Source organism: Callionymus lyra, chromosome 2 (genome assembly GCF_982586985.1).
Source record: "Callionymus lyra chromosome 2, fCalLyr1.hap1.1, whole genome shotgun sequence".
Lineage (NCBI taxonomy): Eukaryota > Metazoa > Chordata > Actinopteri > Syngnathiformes > Callionymidae > Callionymus > Callionymus lyra.
The window spans coordinates 13,484,626-13,509,847 of NC_141819.1; the positions used below are offsets into that span (position 1 = coordinate 13,484,626).

Here is a 25,222-nt window from a genome sequence, read left to right on the forward strand (position 1 = left end):
TGATTACTAGTCGAGTCTCTGTGCTCGGAAGGTTTTTTTGGCATTTATTAAATTCACTCAACACAAGTAGGAATAAACAATTCAATAACAGGCTTTTATCTCTGTGCAAAGACACTTAATCCTTTTGGTTTTTTCAACAGATGTAACAAGGAATTAACTGAAAGAGCAAAAACTATTTTGATGAAACTCAACATTACCTTCATATTGAAGATTCTAAAAAAGCAGTAGTTTAGCAAATTAGTAGAAAACCAAGAAAAAGCCTGTACAAATAAAAATGTCTTAAGGTGTTTCTTGAAGGAGTCAGTAGATCATCAAACACAGAGAGAGAGGAAGATCGTTCCAAAGCTTAGGAGCAACAGGCTGGAAGGATTTCTCTCCTCTGGTCCAGAAGCGTGTTCAGGAACCATCAGTAGATTCTGATCCACAGACCTCAGAGCCCGGGCTGGGGTGTAAGTCTGGATCAGATCACTGATGTAAGGAGGAGTCTGACCATGAATAGATCTGAAAGTAAGAACCAGAATTTTAAAGTTGATCCTGAAAGAAACTGGCAGCCAGTGAAGAGTTTTAAGGATCGGGTGTAATGTGAGTTCTTCTACTAGAGCAACTCAGAATTTGCGCTGCAGAGATTTGTATTAACAGCTCCTTCTTGTTTAGACACGAAAATAAACTATTACAATAGTCTAAACGAGAAGACACAACGCATGGATTATAAGTCCCAGATCATGTTGTGAAATAAGTAAAATACACTTGAAAATAAAATGTCAAAAGCTCTTCATCACAACATCAAGAGTTCAACAAAAACACCAAAAACTAAAGCTATTGAATTTTTTTTCCTAAAAGTATATTGAGATTTAGATTCTCATAAAAAAAACTTTAGACTCAATGCATTTATATTAGTGATGAAGCTTCATGAAACAGAGTCATGTTGTTTAGAGGTCAGTAGGTGGCGCCATTATTTAAAAATGATGTTTTATTAGAACAGTTGTTCAAAACAAAGGAAAATAGTGCAGAAACGCCATCTAGTGGACTTTGAAAATAATGACACTGTTTCATGAAGCTTTATCAACCCATCACTAGTTTATATTCCGTTAGTTCAAGTCATAGTTATACTAGTTTTGAATAAAAAGGTTAATGTTTTTCAAAGGCTAAGACTATTTTAACTACTTTACTCTTCTAATAATATAGAAATGTTCATACACTCAAGGCTTCTAACATGTGTAATTAAAAAGGTATTTTTCTATATAGCAACACGATCACATTAAAAACGTATTGAACTGATTGTCAACGACCTACTTCAGCAAAATGATCTGTCATTTAAAGTCATAACTATCCCAAATATCAGGCTATTAATAAATAAATGAAGTTATTACTTTAAAGTATACGAGGCAATTTAGCCTTCGGGTGGAAATAGAATAACAAAGATAAAGTCACGGGCGGCTGATGAATCCCCACTTGTGTCGTCCCCACCTCCTCTCCAGAGTGTGGGAAGAAGTGAGAGCTGAATGGTTGACCTTTGCCTCCCTCGTTTTAATTAATCACAGCTAATATGAAACATTTCCTGCGATGAGCGCACACACACACACACACACTAAGTCACGTACTGTGAGGATTTACTGACCACAAATAATTAATGCACAGACGAAGCCCGTTTGATGACACGCACACGTGTACTTGTTTCCCGTGTTTGCCGTTTAATTAGGTTCATTTAAACTCAACGCTGGGATCATTTGATCACATATTCATTATTCATTTACCTTTTCCTTCAGATCAATCATGTTTGGCAGTGACACCGAGTCAATATTCTCATTACCACTGGCTCACGGTGCACCTTTACTTGAACCTTCTTCAACGTACAAAGACAATACGCGCTTTGGTTTCGCTCAAGTAAACGGGTTATTTTTATTGTTTACATGTATTTAAATATATTCAAGGAGGGAGTTAATTTATGTAACAACACAATTATAATCATTTCTGCATGATTCCTGGCTACATATGGTACACACTTAGAGGATGGAGGTGAGAAGGATATTACCAGAGGTAAAGGAGTATCTTAGGTCTGGTTCACAAGTGATGGGAAGATGTATTACTCACTTGAGGATTCTCGATGTCCCGGTAAAGAAATAACTGCCATTAGTCAAGGGTTGATCTATGTTTATTCTTTTATTCATGGTCATAAAGTTGGAAGTTGTTACAGAGAAAGACGGAGATGGTTTTAGCGTTGAGAAGTCTTGTGTCATTTGGATGCGTTAGAATATTAATTTAATACCTATTTAGTTTTTTTTACTTCAACTGATGTGTTGATTTAAGTGTGTCTTAACTAGATGTGTTATTGACTTTTCTCATTAAAATAGTTACATTACAAAATGATCTTAAGCCCCGCCCACTGAAAACACTTGTTTTTTCTGAAGATGAAATCTTCTTTACCATAACCACGCCCACTCTGCTGTGATTGGACAAGAATCAAGGTTCGTCACCCTGCGTCATTAATCCTGGAAGTATCCATCTCCAAGGGACTCATTGTATAAACAAAGTTGGGGTGTGATTACAGCTGGCTGGAGGAGGAGTGAAGCCATTATTACTTTAAAATGGACTCTGCTCTCGTAACCTCTCTTCGGCCCAGATTTCAGACGGGAAACGGAAAACATGATCATGATGGGGAACTTACTGCATCTTGGAGAGAAAGACTTCAACATTTGAAACATGTGAGTGTCAAATGAGTTCACCTTTAAGGACTCTATATTTATAAATCAATGAATCCAAAACATTGTAACACTGTGCAAACATTAAAGGTCGCTTGGGTCAAAATAAATAAAAGACAATATCAAGTATTCTTCTGATAGTGGAACTGGCACCGGATATATACTGAGTCTATCTGGCTATGACGTACCACCTACTGTGGTGAGAAAAGGAAAGATAAATAAAAGTACATCAATGTGCGCTTGACATTACTCCCCATGTCCTTTTCATCAGAAGAAAATTAAATCTACTTTTAATAAATAAAAAAATAAAAAATTGAAAAAGGGTGACAGCATCCGTCGCTATTACGGATAAAGTGCAATCATCCAGGGTTATTTCGTGCCGTACTCTGTAATTACCCTCGTATCTACATCTTGACATCAAAGAGAGGAATGAAAACCTGGAGCTTTAACCTCCAATCACGACGCTCTCTGAAGGACTGACGCACTCGCTGAGTGTGCCATGAATTTCCTCTGTGGACCTTCCATATTAATGTGCAAATTATTTGTGTCACTGACAGGCTCACCGTTCTCTTTTCTTCATGATCCGCCACCACGCTGAGCTGGGAATAAACTCGGAATGTGCATCCACGGTCTTTGCTTGTATATACACAAGCAACGGTACGGCATTATTGAACCGAGCGATGCTCCCTCTTCCTTCCGGCGGCAACGAGATATTCTTGTTCCGGAGGTGATAGGCACATTTGATGCACTATCACGTCCCTCAATCTTAATTAACACAGAATGAGGAGAGAGACCGAGGAGGATGGGGGGGGGGGGCGCCGAGATATGAAGTGGTTTCGGGTTGAAAGCCGACACCAAATCCTTTCATGAGGGAAGGCCGGACTACAAACGGGTCAGCGTCGAGCGTACGCCGGTAAAATGCACAGGTGAGGCGACAAGACGGAGAAAATCCAAAAGGGCTAAATTCGAATTAGCAGCAGATAGTTGGGTTCAGGATGTCGTTGATGACATTTTAATTTCACAAGATAATCAGTGCACAGCCAAAAGGCAGAAGGCATGCAATTAAATCCTGTTAAGTCGACCGCTTAACGGAAAGGTTGAGTGTGCAGCTGCCGACGTACCTGCGAGGAAAATTGACGAGATTCTCTCGCCCGATATTAGTTAAGACCAAGTTGCGGACTAATGCTGCGGGATCAATCCGTGGAGGCGGCGTATTAGACGCACAGTGCCAATTAATCCTCAGCAAAATTAATTTGAAATATATCCACACTTATATAGCATATATTACACAAACCTTTATTCCCTCTTTAGCAGTCTTTACTATTTTAGAATTCAAATACATGTTAAGGCCCCGTAATCCATTCTTCTTTAGGAACTTTTCCCAAACTGTCTTTAACATTTTCTACATTTAAAGTAAAGTAAGTAAGGTAAAGGTTATTTGTAAAGCGTCTTTCTAGATCAGGGTCACAAAGCACTTTACCAATCAAATACAATATAAAGTTGAAATATATACTTTAAAAGGCCAAGACATATAAGACAAACACAGGAATCCAAGAAAATTAATAAAAAGCCTGCACAAATTAAAAGGTCTTAAGATGTTTCTTGAAGGAGTCAGTAGATCATCAAACACAGAGGAAGATCGTTCCAAAGCTTAGGAGCAACAGTCTGGAAGGATTTCTCTCCTCTGGTCCAGAAGCGTGTTCAGGAACCATCAGTAGATTCTGATCCACAGACCTCAGAGCCCGAGCTGGGGTGTAAGGCTGGATCAGATCACTGATGGAAGGAAAAGTCTGACCATGAATAGATCTGAAGTCATCTTCCCCCTCTTTTGTATACTGAACCAAAAATGAATATAGCTTGTAGTGGTTGAGTTCCACCAACTCTTTTTCTGAGTGGCGTTGGTTTGCAAAAGCATGTGCATCTGCAACTAATAAAGTAATAAAAAGTAAAGACCAACACAATTTATTTAAATTTTTGAAACAGTAAAACTTCAGATATGCCGAGGGACCACTGCATACACGTCAATAGTTTTTCTAATTCATATTTAGAACGTGGTGGCCTGACCCCTAGTATAGTTTTCTTCGACCTGGATGTCGACAGAAATTATGAGAAAATATATTTATCTTTATCACGTGAGAAAAAGAGGAGATGAGACACATTTTAAAAGATGTGGATGGTGGTAACTAATGGTGGTAACTAATACAAAAGGGACTAGATGTGCTCAGATAATAAAAACTATTTTTTAAATTGTTGTTGATTTTAAAAAGCAAGATTTTATTAAGTTTAATGGAAAATCTGAATACATCTGATTAACAAAGACATATGTTGAATATAAATTTAATTCAATAATTTGCAAAGGGAGAAAAAGGTTGACTAAATGAAAATCTACTTTATAAATAAATAACTGACAATAGAAAACAATTCACTTTCATAGCTGGAAATAATTTCTCCTGTTAACTATAATTACATTTAATTTCACTTGAAGTCACTTTATTTCCCTTCCATTGAATCACTGAATTATAAATACAACTTTTTGTGGTGTTTGCGTATTAATATATAAACAGTTGTTTATATTATTTTTTATGAAAAATATCATTGTTGATTTATAGTTCATTTATTTGTTCAACACTGCAGAAAACTGACACACACAAGAAACTGTTTCCTTCAACTGAGAAAAATCTCTAAACTTAGGAAAATATTGTCGGAACATGATCTGGAGCTTGTAATCCACGCGTTTGTTTCTTCTCGTCTGGACTATTGTAACAGTTTGTTTTCATGTCTTAACAAGAAGGATCTGTCTCGCCTGCAGTTGATTCAGAACTCTGCAGCGAGAATTCTGACCCGCTATAGTAGAAGAACTCACATTTCTCTGATCCTTAAAACTCTTCACTGCCTTCCAGTTTCTTTCAGGATCAACTTTAAAATTCTGGTTCTTACTTTCAGATCTATTCATGGTCAGACTCCTCCTTACATCAGTGATCTGATCCAGCCTTACACCTCAGCTCGGGCTCTGAGGTCTGTGGATCAGAATCTACTGATGGTTCCTGAACACACTTCAGGACCAGAGGAGAGAAATCCTTCCAGGCTGTTGCTCCTAAGCTTTGGAACGATCTTCCTCTCTCTTTGCGCTTGATGGATCTACTGACTCCTTTAAGAAACATCTTAAGACGTTTTTATTTGTTCAGGCTTTTCCTTGATTTTCTGGAACTCCTGTTGTGTTATCAGTATTATCTTGATCTTTAAAGTACTGTATATACTTTATTGAATATTGTTTTGATTGTTTAAGCGCTTTGTGACCCTGGTCTAGAAAAGCGCTATACAAATAAAAATTACTTTCTTACTTACTTAAACATAAGGGTAAACGATACATGGAATGATGTTTAATTTGAGCTCTCCGAGTGTTAAAGGTTGCTGATCTCTAGTGTGCTGATCTTCTGTTTTTAGGCAGATAGAGATTCTATAATAACAAATTACACTGTGAGCATTAATGAGATGGTTTCAACGGTGTCACCGATCACACGTGGTGATTAATAGCATTGAAACTTATGGGAGGAGGGCGCAGACGGAAACATTTAATTTGTGGAGGCGACGCAAGAGGCCGAGGGAGATAAATGCCACACAGAGATGAAATGATAGCGAGCGGTGAGGGAGTCGTCGAGCCAAAGCTAAAGCCCTCAGGTTTGAAGAAGGCGCTAACTGCAGAGGACTTCTCTTTTAACGTCATGAGCATTTGTACTTTAAGGGTAGAAATTAGATTAATTTTAAATAAAACATGTTTTTTAGTGGAACCAAGAAAAAGAAGCTCCATTAAATATGGCATCGAGTTCAGAAACTTCAACTTTAAAATAATGTACTGCCACAGGTTGTTTTATTATATAATACATTCATTGAAAATCTCTTTGTGAGGAAGAACGTTATTGTAAGTAATATCTGGAATAATACTACATACAGCCCTGTTGCAGCTTCAAACAGATGTTTTCATTTTTAATAGTAAAATTTACATTACTGATGCATTTTTTAAATATCTGCATCTAAAGTATTTCAAATACTTTAATAAAACTGAAAAATCCAGAAGATATAAATGCATAAAACAAAAGAATGAGTCATTTAGGAAGATTTTATCTGTGAAAATATATATTTTTGTATGTACTTTTGATTTCAACATCCGAATACACGGTTCAGACAAAAGCAATTTATTGGCAGATCAGCGGGTCAAGAACCATCGCATGAACTGGAAATGGTTCACGACATTGCATATCCTTGTTTTTGACAGTAATCCTTCCCTCGCTCCCATTTCTGGTGTCGCTTCTCAATGTGCACAGTCTCCCGAGTCAAAAGTCCTCCTTCAGAATCCACTGGCATGAAATCCTTTTACTTCAACTGTAACATTCGTGTAGATGCATTAATAAACGCACGGACTGGAGAGTGAGATTAAACTGCTTTCTTATTTTTCATCACAAGCCTTCCTCGAGGCAAGTGTTACCAAAGAAAAAAAAGAAAGAAAGAGGAAAAAAAAAAAACCCGGCTGCTCCCACAAGTCTGTGGGAAATGACAGAGCTGCTCCCCAGCTACTGCTCATCTGTAAAGAAATCCCGCCTGTTCACCATGAGTGGGTTTAAGTGTGTGTACACAAGTATCGTAGCGTGACAGGTAATGATTCTCGACGTAGGGGCGAGTTTTGACAGCGTAGCTAAAAGAAAAATACAATATGGTGAGCACCAAAAAACAACTGAGGGGGCTTGAGATCATGCATGTATAAATCAAAGTCTGCAGGAAAAATAATGAAATACTCTGTTAGTGTCACGCCTGCCCTTGTCTGCCGAGAATTAAGATATTTATAACCTGAAAGGAAAGCATGTTCACCTCGGCTCGAGCAATGGTGAACCAAGGCAGTAAATCAATGCATTTTTTTTAAACTCATTCCCTTGAGAGAACATTTAATTTGGAATGTATTTTAGCAAAATAACAAAAGAAAATCTATGGCTATCAATGACATTTTCAGAAAAATGATAGGATGAGAAATAGATAATCAATGTTGGTGGTGATCTAGATAAACATCTGGACCAATAAGTGCAATATTCGATATTGGTGTATTTTGTGAAAAGCAAATTCGTGGTCATGTCATGTCTGGCTCTATTACTCTTACTCCGAAAAAAAATCCCAGCCCTTAGGCGACATGACGGTGCGTAGAAAATGATGTAAATTTAAATGTTGGGTGAATGAACAGTTTAACTCATGGGAGACTAAGTGAGGGTGAGTCAAGAGGTTAAAGGTCTTTTAAAAATGCTCATATATATATATATATATATATATATATATATATATATATTTTAATAATGTGCTGGTGGTTTGCTGAGGCAAATAAAACATACTCTTCCAGTGAAGAAGGGATGAGGTTGAAGTTAGCAGGAGGTGTTTTTAATAACAATGGGATGGAAAAGGGGAAATAATGAGGCTCTGTTTAAAACATAGCATTATTGCTGCTATGATAAAATCCAATTTCCTTGTTCTCTCTGTCCGTCCGTGTGATCGCTGACCAGTGTACGAGTGTGTATTTGTATTGAAAATACTCTCCGAGCTGTAATGAAATGTTGAGGCTGTGCTTTAGACATGGAGCATATACAAAAATATGACCATGCATTTTTGATAACACAGAGTACATTTTAATATCCCAGTGACAGGAGCATTTTTCAAAGCACATTATTTTTTTTTTTTACCTAGATTTTTGTGAGTAATCAATCAGAAAAAAGACGTGTTAAGTTGACAGTGGATTGAAAATGTCATGTTTGAGAATCACCACCCTAATAATAGCTAACAAGGCATTTATTTTATATTAGGAATTATATTAGCTAATCATGTATTAGCTCGTCAATTATTTCAATGTATTTACATATTTTATTGTGTCATTATAAGATCAATTTAAAGTTGTTGTTTTAGGATTACTTTAATCGTTGAAAAGTTAAAAGTGCTTTAATATCTTATCAATAATAACAAAAACAATGATTTTTCTGAAAGAGTAGAAGATAAATCAGGTAAATTTATCTTAAAAAGTATGTTCTTGAGACCTTGGCTCCTGCAGTGGTTGAAGTGAGCCACCTGTAGCCATTATATTGTGGTTTAGAAAACCGTGGGACAGCATACACAAAAGTGAAAAATATATTTTGATATTATAGATGCACTACTACCTTGTTAATCCAGTATATCTTCATGCAATTCTCTTCCACATCTTATTTCTTGTGGCAGGAGCTCCTCGCAAAAGTCACCGTATAAATCGTGGCCCATAGGAAAATTTATATTCCCAACCCTGCGGTGCAGTATACAGAAACATTGGTGCGGAATACAAACTGGAGACCTCAAGGTCATGATGGGAAGCACCTCCTAATGTAATAGATAATATAACCAAGACAAGATCTTTAGGGACTTCCAATTAGAGACCGACAACATAGTAATGGCCAACCAACGGGGCATCTGGACAAAAGATAAGCGGCGGAGAAAGTGGCCGACATTCCACGAGTGAAAAATTCCGTTGACTCAAAGATGGTGAAGACAACATTAGTGCCAGTGATCATTGGGGAAGTGGATCTTCAATGGATCCCTTGCGGTCCTTGGACCAGCCGAGATGGTCTGCAGGACCCTCAAGCTTCCAGGCATCTGAGCTCAAGAGGATGATGGAAACGGGTTGGTGGGCGAGGGAAGATAAATATTTGTATGTTAAAAAAAAATCCATTCGGAAATGCTCGTGTGGATCCATGATGTAAGAGTTGGCAGCTCTGTTGCAGCCATATGGCTATTGGTGTGTGGAGCTGCCATGACTGAGGTCCCCTCTGGTCAGATTCTCACTGCCGCATGCCAAGTGTCTTACTTCATCAAATATAAGCCGTGCGGAAATATATTCTTGGTATGGCTTCATTGTGTTTCCTTCAATCCGAGAGGAAGAAAAAGTTTTTCCATTTCATTCAAAAGGCCAACGTCGGAAAAAGAAAAGGGGGGACTTAAAGTAATCTAATGCAAAATGGGGAAACGTTCCTTTAACAAAAGGCGAAGGTGCTGACGGACACATTGGCAGCAGAAGAGATTGCCCCCCAGTGACCTTTCGGCTACAGGACTGTCGCTTCGGCGGCAGACGAGTCAGACGATCGCTGAAGCAGCAATGTATTTACATTTAAGGTAGGCAGTAAGTAGGTGAAGGCAGTGGGTGTTCGGTGTCAATCAAGAACACCTCCAGATGATAGGGGACGGGAGTCCGGTGACCTTCTGCTAACAGCAAGGGCTTGTTAGTCAGCGTCTCGTATCAGAGGTAGGTGTGTTCCTCATGTGGGTTTTGAAGACTTACTTTTTGAAGTGCAACTATTCTCGTTTTTCGTGGTTTAAAAAAGTGAACATGACAGTACAAATGGTTCATGTCTGCAGGCACGTCGACGACCAGTGCCGCCGGAATAACGTCGGCGACACGACCTGGTTGTGTGATTCCCCCTAAGAAGCTTTGAAAAAGGTGACAACCACATGAAATGAAGCCTCTCAAAAACGAGGCTAAAAATAGGCCAGCATCTTGCAAATTAATCACTTGCATAATCTGTTGCGCGCACACCATATTGGACAGCTTTATTTCCAGCAGGAGAGCCTTTACCTCCGCATTTAACACTGTAACACCTACAGAAGTGTGTGTCCTTGTATACGTCATTTACAACACACTGTACGTGAGAAGGTATCGGATTTTACACGTCGTTATTGAGGTCGTTCTACGACACCCCCGTCTTTTGTTTCTTGTTAAATATTATGAGCTCTTATTTATTTTCAAAATAATAATTGTTGATTTAGAAAATAAAGGTATCTTTTCCTGTATAAAAACAGGGATTCCTCCACATCCCACAGTTTTCTAAACCACAATTTATTGGTTACAAAAATATCACTTAAACCCCTGCAGGAGCCAAGGCCTCAAGCACATAGTTTGCAAATAGTGTGGTTGCCGATCTTGTTGTTTCATTAAAGTGTACAGGGAAGAATATGTTATACTGAAATGTTATACCTTAATTTCACAGGTTGATAATGGGGAAAATATAAAATCTCTTTGTATCTTTGTATACTTTGAAGATAAGAACAATTCCATAAATCACCAATTAAATAAAAGATAGATAATCATTATGTAGCATTACATTGACAAGTGGACGGTAATGTATCATGAAACATCCCAAATGAGTTTTGGCCACACGGTCATTCAGATTAAAACCACATCGAGAGAAGCCATTTGGGGTGTCTCGAGGCACCTATTTAGGACACCTTCTATATGCCTAGAACGGATCCGACCTAGGACATATTGGAGAAACTTTATCCTTGCTTGTACTCGTTTCTGAACCAGTTTACGCTTGATGCTGCCCATGCAACCTCGGTAACTACTGGGAAATGGATTCCGTTTGTAATATATATGTCAGAATACAGATTGGAATCCAGTAGGATCTGGAATCCTCCTAGTATAGATTGGAATTCCAATCTGTCCTAGGAGGATTCCAGATTCTACTAGTGAATCCAAAATCTCTACTAGGAGATATCCTACCCCTGTATTGGGATCTGAATACCTACCAGGACCATCTCCAATTCTAATAGGAGAAATTCGGATTATCAATCAAACCCTAACAAATATCAATATTAAGATCCCAGTTCAGTAGCAGGATGGAATTCCAATCTGTAATAGTCGGATTCCAGAACCTACTGGATTCCAATCTGTACTGTGAAATATATATATATATGTTTTAAATACTGTATTGTACTGTAATAAATGTAAACATTATGTCTCAATCATATTGTCCGTGCTTATTATTAATGTATATGCTTTATAAACAATTAACCCTAAAAAAAAAGGATAGTATTTGTATTAAGCTTGAATTTGTAAGAAATGCCCTGTCCTAGTCGACTGACACATTGAATAAGAAATATATATACGTGTATAACAATAATAATAATAATAACAACTTTATTTAAAAATTTAATTTACAATTGTGTTCCACTAAACACCTCATGAAAGACTAGTACAACTATTGATTACTGGGTATAAACACCATTAACAACTACTTATCTTCAACAACCTCAAACAAAATGTGTAAATAGAGATATATATATAAAAAATAACATCATTGCATTGTTCTTTTACAAATGCAAAAGTTAAATAAAGTTTTAACTAAATTAGATTTGAACACAATATTTTGTGGATCCTTAAATTTCCTATCCTAAGGATACAAGTCTCCAGTATCATCTTTCATGAGGGGCAATGTCGGATGATTCCATAGATTGACATGTTTTTGCAGCATAAATGGTTCTGGGCGGACGTTTGAAAAATCTATTAATTTGATTATTCTGTCAGTTATAGAGATGGTGAAATAAACAAAGGGTAACTGACACATTCATTTTCCTGGACATGAACGTGAACCCATTCACCCGATATACTTAAAAAAAAAAAACTGTCACATGTATTGACCGTGAAAGAGGTTGTTAAAATTGAAATTCATGACGTTGATAGAAATAAATAAAAAACTCACCGTTCACAATGAGGTTGAGGAGCTTCGGTCGTGGGCTGCGCTCGCTCTGTATGGAACAAGTGAACTGGCCATCGTCGGTAATATCCACCTTCTGTATCTGAAGACTGTACTCGTGTTCCACGGAGGACACGATGGACACGCGAGGGTCTCCGGACCACTTGTCGTTCCCTGCGAATATGATGCTGGAGCGGTTCAGCCAGGCTCCTTTCGAGGTCCCGTCCAAAAGGTAGCACCTACGACGAAAACAAGAGTGACAGAAAATAAATAATCGATTGGATTTAATGTGTTTGAGGACCATGACTTTTTCCTAAACAAATCATCTTCCTAAATAATTAGTACCTGCCGCCACTCTTCTTGCTTTTCTCCAAATATAACATAACTTATCCAAAGGTTATTAATTCAAAATTACCATTAACTCAACAGAAAAAACAGAAGAAATGAAACGTCTTCTTGCCATAATATAAATAACCTCCGGATACATTCGTTTTTCTAGACGACTTATCTGCAGATGTTAAAGGGTAATGTGTCAGCAAGTGAGTCATAGACGACACCGGCAAAGCGTGATTCATCTCAATGTACCTCGAGCCTTAAATAGACCTCGATTCGAAAGATGTTTACCTACGTTGAACAAAAAAATTAGTTCGGCGGAAAAACGGTGTCCGTCAACCCACCTAGAACCTGATTATAAGTAGGAGAACAAACTGTTGAAATTCACCTCTTTCAAAAATGAATCTGGTTTCTCCCTTTTCGCATTCAGAAGTAAACTACATAACATGTTTTAAAGTTTCTCTCTGATTGCATGGCAAGTCATCATTAGCACAAAGTTCCCACACACTTCCAAGCCAGAACTCTCTTCTCCTCCTTCAACGCGAGCTGTGAAGCTCCACTTTGCTTTCCCTTTCATCCTCTTGCCTTTTCCCCTTTAGAAATTTGCTACAGTTTCAAACTCTGCCACTTTTGACTCACTACGCCGACTCTTTTGAGCTGGAATTCCAGACGGTATCCTCAGATAAACTTCTCAGCTACTTGTGCAGATTGACATAAAGATTTTCCCAGTGGTTTAAATTCATATCCTGAAGGAAGTTTTCTAGAGATCATTACTGGTTGTTGTATAGTTGCTGTAAGGAACTCAGGGAGAGCATATATAAGCAGGAGGTTATTTCCTTCCTTTTTCTTCCTTAGGCTTTTTCTTGATTTTCTGAGAGTCCTGTGTTTATCTTGAACTTTAAAGTATTTATTTTATTAGGTATTATTTGATTGTTTATGTGCTTTGGGACCCCGGTATAGAAAAGCGCTGTATAAATACTATTATTATATTACTTACTTACTTATTGTCTATTTATCCCTTAATACCCCTTAACTTTTTTCCTCAAGTCCACAAGCAAAGAGGTTTTTTATTTGATGTCCGGAGATAAAACACATAAATTCAGCTCAGCACAGCCCAAGCACCAAAACAAGTTTAATTCGGTAAGATAACAAAAGCATCTAGTTACCTTTCAAAATACTACCACATTTTACTGTACTTCACTCATTTCAGTTCTATTGATTATCTTGAAGGGGTTTTGTTTTGAAATAAGATGTTATTTTCTCTGAAGTAACATTAGCGTGTGACTATTCACACGGCAAGACGCTCTTTTCAGTGAAGTTTACTCCAAAAATAAACCTGTAAACTTTCTTTTTCTCGAGATTATCTTCTACTCAACTTTGGACACTCCTGGCGTTGCCAGTTGTAACTGGTAACTGGGGGCTTTATGTTGACTTCCCTCGTTTCAGACGCCAATGATCAAGACAATTAGCAAAATCACAATGGCGTCTGTTAACGTACAAAAGACACAATTCTCTAATACAAGACTAAAAATGTACGACCCGTATTGTGCCTGATAAAAAAATATATCAGGAAAAGATAAAAAAAAACAAAAAAAAACATGGCCGATGTTACCCAGTAGGGTTGCACGATTAATCGTTCTGATCGCGGCGGAGGAAACGAGAGTTGAGGGTCTGAACAGTTGTAAGTAAGTAATACTTTTCGAGACCAGGGTCACAAAGTGGAAGGATGTTGAGACTGAGAGAAAATAAGAAAACGAACACAGCCGACCATGAGGATGATAAACTCACTGTAACGCTCCTTCAAATAAAAGGTGCTTATTCCGCGGAGTGGAAGTTTTTTTTGGTTTCAAAGAAGGCGATATAAACCAAAATTACGTAACTTGCAAACAGTGTTATGCTTCAGGAGCAGCACCACAAGGTAACAACACAAACTTATACAACCACAAAAACGTCACCATGAAGTGAAATACGACGAAGCTGTAGAAGCGAAAAAAAAAAAAACAGGTCAACCACCCATACGTCAATAATGGGAACCTTATACAGTGTTCTAGGCTTTTGTGAATTTTCTGCCATGGTCAACTATCATGTTGTCATGGGAATAATGTGTTTTTTTAATTATCAATTGTGGTTAACATTTTGAGAAACATCTAACTCTCTCATCACCTTTACACATGCTACACATAAATAATGTTCAGAAAGGATTATTGTTAAAATGAAGCAAAGCTTGTGTAGATAAGAAAAAAAAGGTTTTTTGTTCAATAAATATTTAAATTGGGAAAAAAAATCTGAATAAATAGTGAATAGAGATCTTTATTTTGTTCAGAATCGTGCAGCCCTATTTCCCAGCATGACTAGTGATATCACTTCACCATCTGGTCGTTGGTCCACCATCTGGTCTGTGAAAAGTACCTTAATTCGGCGGGTTGGTAGGTTGCAGTCCAACATTGCACATCTGACCGGGCTTTGCCTACAAAGAGTCTTTCGGTCGGCATTAAACATCTCTCCGCCATCACTAACTCACTTAAAAGTAACGGCAACAATCTGCTTTTTTAGCTCCTGACGACAAGAATCTGTATCCAAGGAGACAAAATCCCATAAATTATATTGATACCACTTCATGAATCTTTTTTAGAACCAGCTGTTTCAGTATTTTTTTTTTTATGTGCCAAATGTTGTAAAGAAGGTCCGTTCTTTTGTGTTGCGAGGCTGCTGTCAATATGCCATGCATTTAACATTGGTGGAAAAGTGCTCAAAAGCAAATCCCCCGGGAGCCGGGAAAGTGTCAATGGAAACCCAAGGCCTGTGTCCTTGATGGCGGTCAATTCACGGCAAAGAATAGGAACTGGGTTGTAATAAAGAACGTGAAGGGATTCGGACTGGTCAAATTAAACTTCCACACGACTCTAGTTTGGCCGTTGAATTGATGACTGGTGGTTTTTATTGATCCCGAGTGAAGATTTATTGATGGAGCTTCAGGGAGAACATCCGCTCCTATATTCAATAAAAGGGAAGGCCATGACTTCCAATTTGATTATACTTTCAATTTAATAAGTAAAAAAAGCAAGATAAAAGGTTCAGGAATTTCGCTCGTAACTTTGTTGCCATGGCTTCCGCAAACAAATCTGATCCCAGAACATTTTATTTCTTTTAAATTGAGATGAAGGATAAACTAGATTGTTCTCGTTCATATTTATTCATGACTTTTCATACGTACCATCGTTACTCAAGCAAAAATGCAATAACACAGAGTACAAAGAGTTCAGATTGAAAATAAAACACAACGTCGGACAACACAAAAGGAACCGAAATGACGACGTGAAGACGTGCTTGAACTATGTCTGGCTCGGTCTATTGACTTTTGTATTTTTATTTCCGTCCACCGGTCCTTGAATCCAAATGGTTCGAGCTGCTGTTTTGTTTTGACTCCTTATTTTTTTTAAATGGACATGTTTCCATGCCAACTCCGAGCCAGTTACGAAACACAAAAGCTAAATAGCGATCAGTGCTCTCGATCTAATGCGGCAGACATCCTTGAATTACTGTCATCCAACCCGACTTCCAATCACAGTGTTTTAAGGCAAGACCTTATTAAACATCAGACACAACGGACCCAACCCCGGAGGTATTTGATTATCCACTCGTAGTCAAATCTGGAATAGAGAAAGCATCATTGTGGACGAACATCTGTCGGAGAACAATGCCTTTTTTCCGCTTTGGTTAATGGCAGCACTCACCTAAGTCGGTTCCAATGAATGGGATGTTCTGAAAGGCTTGATGAGAGTGTGATACAACCACGAATGTGCCATTAAAACAGTCAAAGTGAAGTCAGGGACAGATGTTTCTTTGAATTCTAATCATGGAGACGCCGGAGAAGAAAATGTTTTCAAATCACTTACGACTGTGGAGAGAGGAAATGAAAGAAAAAAAAAAAACATCATTTCTTTTCTGTCGCTTATTTTCAAGCTCTTGCCGCTACAAATAGTTATTTTAAGGACAACGAATGTGTTTATTAAAGTGTCTTAAATAGATGTTGGACTCTATTGTATCATCAGTGTCTGTTTGTACAAAACTCTCTTTTTATTCTTAATATTTACATTAGAAAATGATCTTAAGCCCCGCCCACTGACAACAATTTTTTTTTCTTGGGATGAAATGTTGTTTACCATAACCACACCCACTCTGCTGAGATTGGTCAAACATCAAGATCTGTCACCACACGTCATTAATCCTAGAAGTCTCCACCTCAAAGGGACTTGTTGTATAAACAAAGCGGGGCGTGATTACAGCTGGGTGGAGGAGGAGTGAAGACATTACTACGTCATTATGGACTCGGCTCTCGTAACCTCTCGTTCGCCCAGATTACAGCATCACGTTGCTGGTCAAAGTTTCCTGCTTTTCTACCTTTTCGACTCATGATCCCAGATTAATTAACATGCTTGGTGATGGAACAGCTATCTTAAATTAGATTGATATCAAAGTTGAAATATAGATTTTTATAAATACGGATCAGAGCAACTGTATTGTTAAAAACAAAGTGAAAGTCAATAACCCATTATATCGTATAAATGGACTAAATAAACTCAAGAAAACCGACTACGCTTGAATTAAATGCAGTGTTCCGTGACTAATTTGACACCATCAGCAGGAAAACAGGTGCTTGAGGTGTTTACTGTTTGTAACAATTACCAAAAACCCTCTGATCTTCTGGGTAATACTGATTGTGTTTTCTTGAAGTAGTACCTGGAACATGTAGAAATACAGATGTGCAACCTTGTGCTATTTTTTCAGTGGCTTTTGTAGACGCATTTTTCTTTGAAAATAAGGTTGAAGTGAAAATAAAAGGTAACAGTGGTTTGAATGTTGTGTTTTATTCTGTTCAATATTTGAGTTATTATCTCACAAAGTCGTATCAGTGAATAAACACATTGTTTGATCTTGGAATACCGAGTCTCAGTAGCTTTGTTTATTGGCAGCTTCTTGTATTAAGAAACACATTTTAAAATATGATATTAAAAGATTATCTCTCAAATTCTTACTTCACTTGTCATTTCCTGCTGTGTAACTCACCAGCCACTTATTTCATTTGGGATTAACCTTTTTATTGACTCCATTGTCCTCAGAAACTCACAAAATAGGGTTTCTTTCAATATTTACATACATTAGAAAGAAGATGTAGGGATGCAAGTAGCAATGTGAGCTGGGACACCAATGTATCAATGCATTTCATTATTAAAATAATTAAAATAATAAAATAATTGTTGACGTCTCTAAATTTAATTTAAAAACGTGTACTGTCCCTTGCTGAGACACTGCTTGGCTGCTTGTTAAGGCCACATTCAATTATTTAATGTCTAAATATATGGACAAGAATTGGACGCACATGCAGCATTAAAGTAACTCTTCGTCTGTGTGTTAGCTGATCGTGGGGTGGGTTGTGATGTTTCACAAAAAAGTGAGGGGGAACTAGGACATACTGTAAAGCTGTGCAACCAAGGTACAACACACCAGGCTCTTAATCCCTAAAATAATCCTGTTCACTGTGGCCAGTGGGACACATCTGAAGCCTTCCAGCTCTAATCCACGAACAGATTGGAGAGTTGAAAACCAACACCCACGACAGAGAAGTACACAAATATATCTCATCTCTCTCGGAAACTCATGCTTAAAGTAAAGACGCATTCGATTTCACCGGATCACAATTACATTTAAAAGGCATTAGGAGCTCTCTTGAAAACTGCAGATGCATTACTGCCTATCTTAAATGTAATAATCTAAAACAAATGCTTTTTTTTTTTTAGCTCAGAACAGTTAGTTCTTAAAGTGAAATACGTTTAGAACGAGGTCTGGTCTTTTTTAAACATCTGTCAAGATATGTATTCAGTGAAAACCTTTTGTTAAGGAAACATTTTGTGTTGTTTTTCTTAACATATCCAGGTTGAAGAAAGAGTGAAGTGAGAAAGCAGCCACAAATATATCATCTATATTCCTACGAAATGGTCGAGACTTTTGGGTTAAAAAAAAAATAAGGTTAGGAAACCTGTAGAAGACGGTTGAGGTGACTCTCGCTCTTCCACTTGGATGTTAGTGGAAAGAAAAGTCCGGTGGCCCGAAATGGATGAATGAATTCAATAGAAATTAGAAATTCCTCAGGGGCCACTTGATGTACTCTATGGGGCCGCGAAGCCGAAAGAGAAAAGCGATGAAGAAATCAATGTAATAAAGAAAAATATGAAGTGTAATTTCACATTTCAAGAAAATTGTATATTATACTTAATTCATTCCATTTTAATTATATTATACTGTATTATACTGATGGCAGTTAAAGGGCTGCTCGTGGAACCACTTATGGTTTGTATCAGTAATAAGTACTTAAAACGACTACATCCAAAAGCTGTTTTTAAATAACACAACGTTGAGCTTCCTTTTGAAGTGCAGTGCTTCAAGCTCTTGAACTCATAACACGAGTCAACGCCAATCTTTGCACACAAACTGCTTCATGTACGTAACATCAATCGGAGCTTTACACTTGTTTTCCCAGTTTGATCAAAAGTAATTTCTTAAACGCCCTCAGGGTCCGAATCAATGCCACTTCAACGAACCATCTGTAGAACACACATAGACTCGTTAGAAGCTAACCTGGAATTATGTTTGTACATACAATACCTGATACAGATGGACAGATGGATATACTTCATACTCCCATATTTAAAAATTTCACCGAAGTTACATTTCTGCAACAGAACATTTGTTGATATAAATTGTATTTCTCAAAATTGCCGGTACATCTGTTACGCACACTAAGAGATTTCCCACTAACAGCTGGTTATACTCGAACAAAAGATGTTAGTTTATTTATCGATACACAATTCTCCTACATTTATTTCCCTTCAGCATATTGTAATATGTACCCGATGTAAATTTAGATCCCGTGGGTGAACAAGAAAAACAATATAGATGTTAATGTAAACACAGCTTGTTCCTTTAAATTGAAAGTTGCGGAACAGTTACATAGTATAGAAAATAACTCAGGTTTATGTATCATCGTTGATTTATGAGAAAATAAGCTCCATAACGTAAAAATGTGACGCTTGGATAGAAAACAATAACTATGACCGATCCATTATTAAGAGAAATTAAATAGCTAAATTATTAGGTTAGGTTAGGTTAGGTAGGTAGAACTTTATTGATCGTTCAGGAGGTCTCCTTCGGGAAATGTTTTTTTTCCCCAATTAGCTACAGCAAATACAGTATTTTTTTAATAAAAATAAAATAAGAACAAGAACAAAGAGAAATAAAGAGAAAGAACAAGATGATACAAAGTTATTATAATTATAATTGAAATTATGAACTGAATTGACTTGTAGTCAAAGAGTATATTATTCTAATAATATATTTATTAATTAATTTTATTTGTCGCTTAATCCCTTATGTCGGTCGTGGGGTTCTGGAGCCTATCCCCTTTTTTTCGGGGCGTCAGGCGGGGGACACCCTGGACAGGATGCCAGTCTGTCGCATTACACACAAAAACACACAACCATTCTCACACACACTCATATCTACAGACAACTACCTAAAGTTCCCACTCAACCTCTGTATGTTTTTGGACTGTGGGAGGAAACCGGAGTGACCGGAGTTAACCCCATGCAACACGGGGAGAACTTCACGGGTCAAATGCTCCCTCCCGACCAGGAAGCGAACCGACAACCTTCTTGCTGTGAGGCGATCGTGATAACCACTAAAAAAAGGTGTCGGATGAGAAATGTGACACTTTACTTGGTGATAATAAGCAAAAACCTATAAAAAGATCTCCCAGAGAACATTCATAGCAGTTTTTTTTCATACACCAATTATCAACTTCTTGTGTGAATTATTTCATGAATCCAAGTGGCATTATCTTCTTCTTAAAATCGAAATTTAGGAAACTTTTTTTAAATCCCAAGGCGTTATAACCTTGTGAATTATAGCCTCCTTGAGGGAAGATTGGTGTGTACCATGTGTGAGAAAAGCTTCTTCACTCAGGCAAGCAACATTGTCAAGTTTTCTCCTGAAATTGAATTTGGCCGTCCTTCAAACCCCGGCCCTACATCAGACGGTGTCACCTCCCCGCGGTTAACGCTCAGCGACTGACAATTTAACAAACACTCGTGTCTTAACCGTGCGTCTCTGAATGCATCCAGAAGAGGCACATTAGAGTCGTCATTATTACTCAAGGCGTTTTGCGAGTCGCTAATGCATGAAATTTCCTTTATTAATGCAGCCATTGTGAGCGCGTAATCAATGACTGGCACTTGACATTCACCGCAAATCTCTGTCTATCTGCTTTTTTTTTAATGACAAGAAAGGGGGGCGAGGATTTCGGTGGAATAGACGGGGAATGAAGCCTGCTTGTAAAAATACAGTTGTGCTAGTGGAGGGAATGAATGGAAATATTGGACGACAAATCAACTAAAGGACTGTTATTGCATGGGACCAGACTTTATAAAAGATGGTAAATGAAAACATGGTTCTATAATGGGCTAACAATGTCAGTCAAAACAGACATATTCGATGTCTGAACCTCTTATCAAGTACTTTGTATATATACTGTATATATATATGTCACAGTACAGATCGGAATCCAGTAGGATCTGGAATCCTACTAGTACAGATTGGAATTGGAATTCTAAGTAACTAAGTCATTGATAATTTTTTGATTCTATATTTGTAGAGCGCTTTTCAAGACCAGGGTCACAAAGCGCTTAAACAATCAAAAAAACACTCAATTAAATATATACTTAAAAGGTCAAGAGAACACCGGGACAAACACAACTAGTAAATATTGGAATCCTGCTACTGAACTGGGATCTTAATATTGATATGGATTAGGGTTTGAGATCTTTTTATCCAAATTTCTCCTATTAGAATTGGAGATTGTCCTTGTCGAATTCCCATTTGTCCTAAGAAAGATTCGGAATTCCAATATTCAGATCCCAATACAGTAGTAGAAATTCACTAGTAGAATCTGGAATCCTCCTAGGACAGATTGGAATTCAAATATTTAGATCCCAGTTCAGTAGTAGTAGAGATTGGGAATTCCAATATGTACTAGTAGGATTCCAGATCCTACTGGATTCCAATCTGTACTTTTGACATCTAACATCTAAACAGGATATCGTCCTTTCACAATATACAATGTAATTGTTAACCAACTGTATATATTTACAGAAGATTCCATAAATATTTCTTGTTTGGCACAGATTGGAACCTGGGAATTGAGATTTTGTATTTGACATAAACTGTTGGATTGGATGTTAGATTAAATAACTATAGACAATAGGGTATGAGAAAAAAAAAATACATTATTGATGTTTTTTTTGGGCATTAAAACTTATATTTTATGAAACATATGTCCTGGTTGTCCCCTGCCTCAGGCCCTATAATACTGGGATCTTTATTAACATCAATCAGCAGTCAAAGGAAAATCCTGCAAGATCCCAGCAATTACTGAGGATGAGAGGACTTATATTGGCTTCAGTTCAATTCCTAACCCAAGTGTTGTCTCAGGGTCAAGGTGACCCGATGACAAATGGGTTAATTTTACCAAAAGAAAGTCGAACAATCACAAATCTTTACGAAAATTGTGCAAGAGAATCTTATCTAAAGTGAACATATATTATCGAAACGTATCTCGAAGATTAATGTATCGCTACAGTCTTAATAGACTATAAGTTAAATGTACCTTTGTTACTGCAACAATATTCTTAATGCATTGTTGCATTTGTAATTGTAACAACATTGTATTCTTCATTTTGGATGTAAAATCCAAGCCCAACTCCAGACAAGAAATTCATCAACAAATGCTTCTAAAGGGGGATAATGTTTTCATTCGTCACCATGATTTCTGTGACATCTCTGAGCGTGAAAACACATTTTCCGGCATCTGCTTTCAGAAATCTTGCCACCCGTTTGGAGGTAGCTTATTTGCTCCTTGTAGTTCCGTTACTGTGTCGGAGCTGGCAAGAAGAACCCTGAACAGCTCAACTGGGACGTCTGCCTCCCACCACCATCTGTGAACAGGTTCTGTTAATCCCACGTCCTATCTATTCCTCACAGTCTTCTCAAGTTCTTCACTGTACCTCCAACACGAACGCATACATACAATACAACATTACAGCAAGAATAAGAGTGAAACAGATGTCAAAAAGACGGGATTTGATGGAAGAGTACGAAAATATAATATCCTAATCACACTTGTACTTCCTGTTAAAATAGGGATGTACCGATCCGGCTTTTATGGTCCTGATACCAGAACTTTAAGTATCAACTGATACTGATCAAATACCAGTATCAAAATATTAACTTTCTTGCTGAACTGTCAGATAAAACTGGCAATGCTTTTGAATGAAAAGAAGAAAAAAAAAGACTAGATATGCAAGGGTAGAGCTCTTTTTAAAAAATGCAGAGAAAACAAATCAAATCAACACTCTTGTAGAAAAAGGTTCACATTGAACTTTTTACTATTTAACTATTTTTTTTAATTCAAATAGCCTTTAAACTAAGATATGATAAGTTTTACAGAAGGTTGGACAGTACAGTGGTTCAGAATATTCAAGGGAACGAAAATTCTTATTTTTACCTACTTTAAGGACAGTCCATCTAAAGGTATTCGAACACTTATTTCTGGTATGTTTTACTCTTTTGATACGGTCAGCTGAAAGCTTTGTCCTCCGATTTTAGCTGCTTTGTTTCGTCGGCCTTGCTTTGAGCGGCTCATATTCTTTAGCCTTAGATTCTTGAGATGCATTTAAAAGTAGTTGTAGTGGTAATAGTGGTGTTGAATCTTGTGGCCCGACTTCAAGCCCTCGTACCATCCCCACACTTCGTCAGGTTAAACATAGATTGCGTAAACTGATCGTTGGATTGGAATTTTTCCAATCGATGCCGATACCAGGATCGGATCGATGCATCCCTAGTTAACAGTCTGCTTGGCCTATACTGATAAAATATATTGGCCTTTTGTGTTAAAAATCCCTTCTTTAAAACAACCCCTCTATACGTTTCCCTACAATAAAAAACATTTGAATAGACTTATCTTCAAGAAACATCTTAAGACGTTTTTATTTGTTCAGGCTTTTCCTTGATTTTTTGGAACTCCTTTTATGTTATCAGTTTTATGTTGCCCTTCAAAGTATATACTTTATTGAATATTGTTTTGATTGTTTAAGCGCTTTGTGACCCTGGTCTGGAAAAGCGCTATACAAATAAAAATTACTTACTTACTTTCAAGTAATCAGTTACTTAGGTATTAGTATAGTGAGCAAAACCACTAATCAAAAAAGGTATTGCTTGTTTTTTTTAGCATTTGAAACACCATTGATTGTTTGATCATAAAAAATACACAGCGAGGAAGATAGCAATACGTTTCTCTCTTCCTAGTGTGAAGAATCCTTCAAAACGTCTAGGTATCCAGATGGTAATCTAGAACAAAACCATAATGTAGAATGAGTTTTTTATTTATTTTTTATTCAGATTGGGGAATGTTAAAATAATCCAAAGAAGTCGTAAACTGAACATAAATTGTATCCAGCAATATATTTATGCCATACGACTGCTCTTAAACATACCAACACACAACAGCTATTAAACAAGATGAGATATCGGATGTCGAAACAGAGGCATTACCTCACTCCTCTCTCAGCGAGGTCATATTTGGCGAGCGCGGCTCATCAAATATGACCTCTGAGATAAAGCCCGTTGTGTTCCCCGTGACCAGTAAATAGGATGTTTGTCAAATCATGAAAGCATATGAGACTAGAAGAAGGAAATCTAGGCTATGAAGTTCCCGACATATACAATGACAGTAACAAGGGGGTGTTTGTTATTGCTTTCCCTGCAGGGCTTTATCCTCCCTTTTTGATGTGCTCTGTTCATGGCACAAATGGACAATCCTTCATTGTCAGAGGACATTGGAACCCCTGTGCAGTCCGATAGGTGCAACCTCATTCATCATCCTGACAAAGGGAAATGAGCAATTGCCACAGTACTTAACTGGTTTTCGGTCATCTGCAAATATTGGAATAAATACACGGGGCAGAATGGAGGCCCCTCCGGGTATAGCCATATTTTTCATGCCCTATTTGCTCTTAAATGTTTTATGCAAGAGTCTTTTTTTTTTATGTCGTGCACAGTCAAACGTGTGCATGCACAATAAAACAGAAGGATAGTTCCAGCAGAACGAAATGTGAAATGAATTACAAAGAGATAAAGATCAATATAATCCTTATATCTGGAGAATTTATGAGCCAAACTGACCGGAGAGTACAAGTTACTTTTTGACACTTTTATGTAAGGATATTTCCATAGGGAAAGGGGGAGGTGGCAGGTGGTTGGATGAACACAGGAATTTAAAAAGTCCTCAGTTGGAAATGCTGAGTCGTGAGTTGGCATGGACAAGAAAGTCCTTAGCTAATCGCCGGTCTATTTGGCAGGGGGTTTTATTCAGCTCAAGGTTCCTTCCGGCGAAGGAGGCCTATGATTCATAACTGTGATTTAACCTTTTTTTTTTTTTACATGGTACATGGTCTGCTGTCCGTTTAATACTTTGTAAAATATAACAAGAAAGAAAGCAACGACCTAGAGGGAATATTAAAATGAAACATTGAAGGGAAAAAAAGAATTATGCTCGTA

General features: G+C 37.5%; 1 protein-coding gene across 2 annotated transcripts in view; it reads right to left on the bottom strand.

Moving 5' to 3' along the window:
* Positions 1-25,222, bottom strand: part of negr1 (neuronal growth regulator 1) — a 187,715-nt gene that overhangs the window by 129,134 nt on the left and 33,359 nt on the right. For both annotated transcript variants that reach the window (XM_087783591.1, XM_087783592.1), the window contains exon 2: positions 12,230-12,462. In XM_087783591.1, coding sequence (XP_087639717.1) covers positions 12,230-12,462 — 233 coding nt within the window. The remainder of the gene's footprint in view (positions 1-12,229; positions 12,463-25,222) is intronic.